Source organism: Chanos chanos, chromosome 12 (genome assembly GCF_902362185.1).
Source record: "Chanos chanos chromosome 12, fChaCha1.1, whole genome shotgun sequence".
In the NCBI taxonomy this organism is placed as follows: Eukaryota; Metazoa; Chordata; class Actinopteri; order Gonorynchiformes; family Chanidae; genus Chanos; species Chanos chanos.
Window position 1 is genome coordinate 11577172 of NC_044506.1, and position 9779 is coordinate 11586950.

General features: G+C 40.9%; 1 protein-coding gene across 1 annotated transcript in view; it reads left to right on the top strand.

Annotated features, from left to right (window-relative positions):
• The window catches only part of csmd2 (CUB and Sushi multiple domains 2), a 206639-nt gene that overhangs the window by 116900 nt on the left and 79960 nt on the right, over positions 1-9779 (top strand). Inside the window, exons 13-17 of the mRNA XM_030789534.1 lie at positions 2082-2264; positions 4218-4544; positions 6163-6357; positions 7564-7702; positions 8860-9047. Of these exons, the coding sequence (XP_030645394.1) occupies positions 2082-2264; positions 4218-4544; positions 6163-6357; positions 7564-7702; positions 8860-9047 (1032 nt within the window). The remainder of the gene's footprint in view (positions 1-2081; positions 2265-4217; positions 4545-6162; positions 6358-7563; positions 7703-8859; positions 9048-9779) is intronic.

Genomic DNA, 9779 nt, shown 5'->3' on the forward strand with positions numbered 1-9779 from the left:
AAGGACAGCTGTGTCAGAGCTGAGTGTTAGCTGTGAGACTGACACACACACACACACACACACGTACACACACCCACAGACATCCGTACACGCACACACACACACACACACACACACACACACACACACACACACACCAGACAATTATTTACACACTGCCTCAGAGGAATTTTCTTTAGCGTAGGTTAAAAATGAATCATTGTGAAACATGATGTAGAGGAGGTGTCCAGGTGGCAGGCTGTCACGTATTCCCATTCACATGCAAGGCTTACTCCAAAAGCACGCAGCATGTGCTAGTTAGCAATCGCACTGTCAACATGGTACGGATTGGAGACGAAGCATAAATACCATGTAGAAAGCACAAGGGTTTACTTCGCACATGTACAATGTACGCTTCTCTCTGATTCCTCTATTTTTCTACAGTTGGGGAAAATATTCGGGCTTTAACGTTTTTGTACTTGGATTCTTTTTTTTTTTTTATTTCTTCTGGTTCCATTTCAAGATGTGAAGCTAACATGATAAGTGATAACAGAGTCTGTCGGGTAGACAAAAGAGAAGCAGGATTCATTAATAACTACCAGTTAAAAAATTTAAAAATGACCGTGGACAATACCACTATTATCACAAGGTCTGTCTCACCTCAAACAACACATTGTCCAGTGGAACCTACTTTATTCCTTTATGTCTCTCTCTCTCTCTCTCTCTCTCTCTTGCTCCTGCTGCTGAGGTCTCTTTCTCGCAAATGAGCCCTGACGTGCCAAGACAGGTGGAAGGATGAGGGGAGAGCAGGAAAAAGGGAATTCATTAATAGAGCGGGCCATCCTGAGATTGCTAAGGGACAGTAGCAAGGGCAGTTTCAATGAAGATTCTGTGTTCTCAGTTCATCAAATCAAAGCAGGAGGAAAAGAGAGAGAGAGAGAGAGAGAGAGAGAGAAAGGAGGCAGAGAGGAGGCCTAGGGTAAGCATCATACAGTTAATGGAGTCATTGGAATGATAGCGTTTTATTTCTCAACAATGACTTTTTACTGAGTGTTGACATAATTCTGCCGTGTATAAAAGCTGGCTATTAGAGAAACTCTCTTTCTCTCTTTTTAAGCACTCTGCAAAGTACAAAACCCAGAGTGTCCTAAATTGATAATGAAATAAAAAAATACAATGTTCTTATGAGAAAATAAGTTCTTATATGACACACATACACACACACACACGCACGCACACACGCACGCACGCACACAAACATTGATTAAGACCATGCTTAAAAACTGTGTCATTGTGGATTTTAAGGAAAGGAAGTGAGCGAGCAAGAGAGAGACAGACAGACAGACAGACAGACAGGCAGACAAACAGAGAGAGTGAGAGTGAGAATGGGAGTAAGAGTGAGAGTGAGAGTGAGAGTGAGTAAGGTAGAATGTCTCTGAAAGGTATTTCCCCTGTGCCACACTATCACACTATTATAAGTGACTTGAAGAATCAAAGCACACTGAGACACTGATCAAAGACCTTTGACCTGGGAAAGGTTGGCCACCCACAGTTAGTCAGTGCATAACCTCTGTCTTAGAGTCTTTAATTACTTTTTTCCTTCTGCTGCCCTCTCTCTTCCATAAAAGCACAGCCCCGCCTGTGTCACCTGTCGGTCCTCTGCCCTAACATGAAGGACACCATCGTTTCCACTTCATTTACTTTCCCAAGAAACAAGAACCATGCTGTGAAGGCAGCCACTGAGCACGCCACCCTCCCCACACCCATCCCACCCCCCAGCCCCCGGCCAAGCTTGAACCGATCGTGTCTCACTGAGTCGAATGTAATTAGAACTGATCCGAGAAGCTTTGCCGGTCTTTTGATATGATATACAGATCTGATGTGTTCTTCCAGCAAGGCTACAAGTGTTTTGATAGAGATACTGAAGTTGGTTTATTCATTATGTTTACACCTTTCTCCTCAATATTAGACAATATAAGATCTTGCCAGTCTCAGGCTTTGGTACCTACACAACCCCTTCAACCTCTCTCTCTCTCTCTCTCTCTCTCTCTCTCTCTCTCTCTCTCTCTCTCTCTCTCCCTCTCTCTCTCTATGTCTTTCAGAGATCGAGCAGGGCAGTTGTGGTGATCCAGGGATCCCGGCATATGGAAAACGAGAGGGTACAGGATTCCGACATGGAGACAGGCTGTATTTTGAGTGTCTGCCTGCATTTGAGCTTGTGGGCAAGAAGAACATAACCTGCCAAAAGAACAACCAATGGTCAGCCAAGAAACCCAGCTGTGTGTGTGAGTAAACGAATTATCTGACATACCTTACACCGCCTCGCCTTTAGAAACATGCACCTCACGACCTTTGTTGAAGTATCATATTTTATTTGCTTTTTTTAAAAAAAAAAAAAAATGTTGCTCTTTACATTTAAGAAAGAAGATTGACGTTCAAATCTCATTTGTGTCAGTGCTCTGAATAGGTTGCCCTTGCGCTGTGACAATATGAGCAAATGACAGAGCCAACGCAGAGGTCATTGCTAAACGGAAAGGGGAAAAAAAAAAAAAAAAGACACGGTGCGTTCTGTCAGTCTCTACTAAGAGAGAGAAATCACAGAAGTCAAGGAGAGCTGGCTCCAACACCTAAACTTAGATAGGTCTTATTGATTACCGCTGCAGAAGTGCAGACTGCTACAAGCCTGCGTGATTCTTAAGCACTTGTATTGATCAGCTGAAAATGGTCCCGTGGTTCCCGTTGCAGAATTAGTCAGTCCCGGTATGGTGATCGTGAATGACATCTTTTCAGTTTCCCTCAAGCTACGAGCCTGTCTGCGACAAGCATTCTGTCTTTCCTACTGTTTCTTTCAAAACTACTGCGTGAAGGATCATTCCTTTTTCTTGTGCGTTGCAGCTTTATTATTAATTACTACAAGCAGTAGAGGCACAATGTTAAGCCATACTGGCAGAACAAGTGTCCTCTCTGCTCTTTTGAGTAGTTATTCACATCCTTCACCAGCTCTGTCCTTTATGGATGGCAAATGAGGGCACAGAGGGAGAAAGTTTGGTCACACACACACACACACACACACACACACTCACACAAACACACACACACGCACATAGACACAGACATACACACAAACTGTGAGTTGTCAGTAGGGGTAGAACCCCATGCAGGTTTAGTTTTAATATCTGTATTGACTGACAATCAACATAAACACCCTGAAATTATTTACTGACAGGTGAAAGTAAACATATTCACTGTTATATTTCAGCTATAGAAAATAGAATTGTTCATGCATGTTTGATTGTAATTGGTATGAGTCTAAACGTGGTAAGGACTTCTTTCCTCCTTCCAGTCTAAATCTTCAGAGTTTGAAATACACTGAAAACATCTGTTCAGCACCTATTTTTCCCAAACACTACTAAAGTAAAATGAATAAATAAATAAATAAATACATAAATAAATACATAAATAAATACATAAATAAAATAAGGCAGACACAGACATTACCATTTGCGACAGGGAGCAAAATTTTGCAGGATAAAAATCAACAGCAGCAACTCAAGGTCAGATGAAACAGAAGGGAATGGCTTAATGTTGGTAGATACACATTCCAATAAGCTGGTAATTCTTCTGTCGGTCCTCTGTAGTGACAGTCCTTTACATTTAGTTACTTTGTCAGCAGTCTCTCAGAATAGAATTGAATGCTGAATAAATTGAATGATATTTGAGGGGATGGTTTGGTGAAGATGATGAAAGAATACACACATATATAGATAGATAGATAGATAGATAGATAGATAGATAGATAGATAGATAGATAGATAGATAGATAGAGAGATAGAGAGATATAGATATGGTTACCATGTCATTTGTGTGAAATAGTTGCAGTTGTGTGAAATATTCGGGGTAAATTAATTACAGCTCAAAACAAATATTTTAAAGATCTGCTATCCATATATATATATATACATATATATACATATATATATATATATATATGTGTGTGTGTGTGTGTGTGTGTGTGTGTGTGTGTGTGTGTGTGTGTGTGTGTGTGTGTATATATATATATATATATATATATATATATATTTTTTTTTTTTTTTTTTTTTTTTTTCTCTTTAACATGCAACTGAATAAAAAAGAAAGAAAGAGAGAGAGAGAGAGAGAGAGAGAGAGAGAGAGAGAGAGACATGCTGCTTTCCTCTTACTCTTAGTTGATTAAGTATTCTCCTTTGTTTTTCGAACAGTCTCCTGCTTCTTCAACTTCACCACTCCGTCAGGTGTCCTCCTCTCGCCCAACTACCCACAGGAGTACGGCAACAGCATGCACTGCGTGTGGCTGATTATAGCTAAGCCCGAGAGCAGAATCAACCTGGCCTTCAATGACCTCAGCATGGAGAAACAGTTTGATTTCCTCTCCATTAAAGATGGCGGCAAAGCCGAATCGCCCATCCTGGGCACCTTTTCGGGCGATGTTCTGCCCTCTCCCATTACCACCAGTTCCCACGTGGCACGGCTGGAGTTCCTCACAGACCACACCTACACCGACCGAGGCTTCAATATCACATTTACTAGTAAGGAGCAAGGACTCATGGAATATATATATTTTTTTATTGAACTCTGTTGTGGAAGAGTTGGGTTTTAGAGGGTTTTTTGTTTGTTTGTTTGTTTTCAGTTTCATTTTACTTTTTTATTTGAATTGGTCTGTTTCTTGTTCATTAACCTTTCAACTAGAGTCTTGTCTGGCTAGAGAAACGGTTGAGTTCAGCTGAATTGATTTTTTTTTTTCCTTTTTAATTGTTTACAACTCAGTTTGTAGATTATTAAAACTGTCTGTTGTCTCCCCCTTCCCCTATCCCTACTTCAGATAACAGCAATGCACATGTCTAGCTTTCTGAAATGCTGGTTTAAAATCAGCTTTAAAAAGAAAAAAAAAATGTTTTCAAGTTTACTCCCTTAGTGAGTTGTTAAAAAAATTTATCAGAATTCTAGCCTATATGGCATGACTGACTTGGACATTACAAGAAAAGTGCAGTCTGGTAGATTTTAATTTGTTAAGATCTTGAGGTTAAGAGAGTGCGTTGATCTACTGAGAGGAATATTTCCCTGCTCAGATCTTTTTTTTAATATGATTTTCATACACCTGTGCCTGGTAGAACATCAGGAAGTTTGTTTGATCTGTTTGGTTACCCACAATTCATCTGGCCAAGCATGTGACAGTCTGGGTTGATGAATGCTTATACACCCTGGTGGGGAAAAACCTGTGGCAGTCAATGAATTAATTAGCATATTACCAAATAAAGTATGTAATTAAATAAAGAAGTGTCGAGAACAGTTAATTGAAGCTGTCAAAAGGTGCTCCTGTTTCGTATGAGTACCCTTGCACTCTGTTTTGGAGGAGTGGGCGGGAGGGTCTCATCATTCATGTTAATTAACAGGATGACAAACTCCATTGAGGAGATTGTTGGCAGTTTATTAGATGGAATGATGGTGATGGATGAGAAACACAGATAGTTTTGGGTAGAGCAAATCAGAATAGAAATCCATCAACAGAGCGTATGTTGAGCCTATGTTATCAATGGAAACAATACAACAAGGAGGGAGGGAGGGAGGGAGGGAGGGAGGAAGGGGGAGGGAGGGAGGGAGGGGAAGAGAGAGAGAGAGATGGTTGTGTCTTGTACTGATACATCGTCTTCTCTGAAGTCCCATCGATGTGGACATTTTTAAACTTTCCAATCAGATCAGAAACTTTTTCAGAGCAGCCTAAATCAATACCTGCCGCTAAGTGAAATTAATTAGTTTATTTTTGAAACGTAGATAACCCCATAGAAAAGTTTTGTAACATATATAACTCTCACAAAACTTTCAGAGATGAATTGGCTATTTGTGTGATTATAAATGTTATCAGACATCTAGCACATTTGGCATGTTAAAGAAAAAATAATAATAGTAATAAAATAAAAAAATCCTTAGAGAAAATTTGCAATGCAGATTCTTCAAGAGCATATACCACCTCTTGTGCAGAATACATTGCCTTTTTCTCGCTTTTTTTCTTTTCTTTCTTTTTTTCTGCTCTTTTGTAATATGCAGTAATACATTACACAGTCGGTCCACAGTATTACTACCTGTAGCCATGGCTGCCGTGGAATTTTACTGATGCCGGAGATGTTCTCTTGTGTTCCCCTCTTCCAGCATTCCGACATAATGAATGCCCCGATCCCGGTGTGCCCGTGAACGGGAAACGCTTTGGTGAAAGTCTACAGCTGGGAAGTTCCATCTCCTTCCTGTGTGAAGAGGGCTTTGTGAAGACTCACGGCTCTCAGACAATCTCCTGTATTCTGAAGGATGGAAACGTGGTGTGGGACAATGCTGTCCCACGCTGTGAAGGTCAGTCCACCCACCGCAGCCAGTAAATCTAGTCCCTCAGCACAGAGTCAATTCATTTTGTTTTTTTTTTTAAATCACAGATAGGCGTCGGTTGTTGAACTGAAAATGAATACGTAAAAACATTTTAATACACTTCTGCACGTTTTAGTGAGAACATTGCAAATGATCTGCAATGGAGGTATTTGAACCTGCACATCCATGGACTGACTGACAGCCAGAATCAGCCATCCAGATGTGTGCATGATTCTCAAATATATGCAGCATACATCTACCCAAAACAAACTTTACTCGAGATTACTTTTTGTCATTGAGATGTGAGGGCTGTTTGGATGCCAATGTCTCCACTCCCTGCTTTATCTGAATCTGATGAAAGTTCTGATTGAAAACACTTCTCCTGTGGATTGTTTTGAATCCTTTGTTTCAACTAATGCAAATGATTTCAATATTAAAACACATGTCTTCCATTTAGATACAACAGAGACAATAAATCATTTCAAAACATTTGGCGGGGAAATGTTTTTTTTATAGATGTCCTTCAGTGCACTCAGCTAACCAATGAAATCAACCATCTCAAACACGGAAAAAGCTGCTTTTCACTCTCTACGTGTCATGCACACACACACGCACGCACACACATACGCACACACACACAGGCACACACACACACACACACACACACACACACACACACACACACACACACACACACAGACACACACACACACACACAAATTAAATGACACTCATTTCTTGTGCAGCTGTTAACCGATCAGGCACATATCAGTTTACCATAGACTTCTGGATAGAGCTGCCCTTTTATGTCATGAATTGTAACTAAATAAATGACGGTTTTCACCTGTTCTCCTCTTTAATAGCTGTCAAGCTGCTTTTACCCACTTTCCACCTGATCGATAAGATACAACATTCCAGCATGCGTCACAGGCTCAGATCAGACCACTTTATATAGATGCACCTAACAATCACATGGCTGAGTAATGTTCTATGCCTTCAACAACAAGCTGGTCCATCACATGATTGCATGTCTTTTAGAAATTCAATGGCAATCAAGCAGATACACTAGTGAATGGCTAAATGAACACACAGGTGTGGCATAAATTATGCTCTTACCCCATGTTAGGTTGTATGTGTTGATGGTTGTTTATCTGATCGTTGCTTCTCATCTGTTTTTGTCCCCTTTGCATCCAGCCCCATGTGGAGGGGAACTGAAGTCTCCCAGTGGTATTATCCTGTCCCCTGGCTGGCCAGAGCTTTATAAGGAAGCCCTCAACTGTGAGTGGATCATCGAGGCTCCACCAGGATATCCCATCAAAATCATCTTTGACAAGTATGTAGACTTTGCCATTTACCGTTTTCTTTACATTTTTTACCTTTCACTGTTACCCTTTTCCCTTCTTTCTCTCTCTCTCTCTCTCTCTCTCTCTCTCTCTCGCTCCCTCTGGCTATGTCTACAGAGTGATAGAGAATTATATTCATTGCTTCATCAATAGCCTCATCATTTTCATGTAGTTTCCTTTTATGTGGGTGATGTTGCCCATTATAGCTATTCTGGAAGCATTTCGAGGAAAGGAATCACAACACATGGTTGTAGTGTAGGCAACAGTCAACCAGAGGGCCTTGTCCTGATGCCATGAATCAATCGGAATCCAAATTAGTGTTACACAATTCTGTTTGAACTGTATAATTTTTCTGCATTTTTTTTTTCCTTATATCACATGATAGTTACTGCCCCATGAAAAATAAATACAACAAAAATGTTTGTTGCTCTTTGATTTTATGTGTCATCAATAAAACATGACGTTCTGCTCCATTTAGCTGGCTCCTCTCCGAAATGGCACATTTTATTTAGCACGGTTTGATTAGAGCACAGGGCAGACAAGGAAGTGCACTCGTTGGCTCGGTCGCATTATACAAGGCTAGAGCAGACAGATTGATGTAGTCGTACACGCTGATCTCTGCCTCGGCACTGAGACTGTGTGCGCTCCCGGTGGACACTCGCTCTGTTCTTGGGCCTTGACTGCATGACTGCCCTAGGCACCTCCTCCCACAAATGTGTATGAATGCAGTGTGCGATGGGATGTGTGTGTGTGCGTGTGTGCGTGTGTGTGTGTGTGTGTGTGTGTGTGTGTGTGTGTGTGTGTGCGTGCGCGCGCTGGCTGTTGATTACTTATTCATCTAAGCGTGGGCTCCTTAGGCCTGTAGCTGGTACTGTCAGTAGAGCTCTTGTGTTCTGCCTTCCTCCGCCTGTGGAAACAGCTAGCTTTCTCTCGGCTGCTGCAGGATACCAAAGCACTGTGAGGTGCCAGTTTGTTTAAGGGCTTGCTTCAACGCTTGCTGAATCTGTGTTAAATAAGAAATAACCCATTAACTAACTGTATTTAACTTTAACATAGCTGTGTTTTAGGCATAGTGTTTCAGTCTGTTCCTTGGAGTTCTATAGGCTACATGACTTCCATGGATCCATCTTTCAAATTTTCCTTGCAGATTCCGAACAGAGGTGAACTATGATGTTCTGGAAATTCGGGATGGGCGTTACCCTTCCTCTCCTCTGATTGGTAGTTACCAGGGTACCCAGGTGCCCCAGTTCCTCATCAGCACCTCCAACTATCTCTACCTGCTCTTCTCCACTGACAAGAGCCATTCAGACATCGGCTTTCGCATCCGATACGAAAGTATGAATCTTTTTTTCTATTTTTCAATTTACTAACAAGTCATTAAGAAAAGGTCAGTCTTCCTTTAACTTGGTTTCCCTCTGTGTGACTTTTTTTGGCATCCAGTTTTTGTTCAAGAGCTTTTGAAATCAATAATTCAGGTGGTTTTTGGTCTGTTCAAGAGTAAGAGTTATAGCAGTAATTAAAGCTGCTTCGAGGGCTCTGGGAGTGCATATGGACAATATGCCTTCTTAAGAGGCTCTTTTTTGCAGCTTCAAGTTTTCCAATTACCACTGATATTTTCAGTCCGAGTTGTTTACTCATGGATTACCATCTCTTCATCAAGACAAAACTCACAGTTAGACAGAACATGCAGTTATCTCCAGTGTGACGTATATCATTGTGAATTCTGCATCCGCAATTAAGAGGAACTGATACAGCTGTAATACCTGTGCCTGTGTATGAGGGTTTTAATGAAAGAAGGTATTAAGGTGCCATTAGAGTGATCACCAAAGGCTCCACTATCATATGCTGATTTTAATCAGAAGGTATAATTATGAAATAATAGAACAGTGATTATTATAGATAATACAAGTGATCTAGACACGCATAGATACACACGCGCACACACATAGAGAAAAGAGAGAGAACAAACAACACATTACATGTGCATGTACTCACACCAAATTTCAGAGTGTTTTTGTCGAGGTGGGCGGGGCTGTTGAGTTGGAGAGAACCACTTTGCTTTTTCTA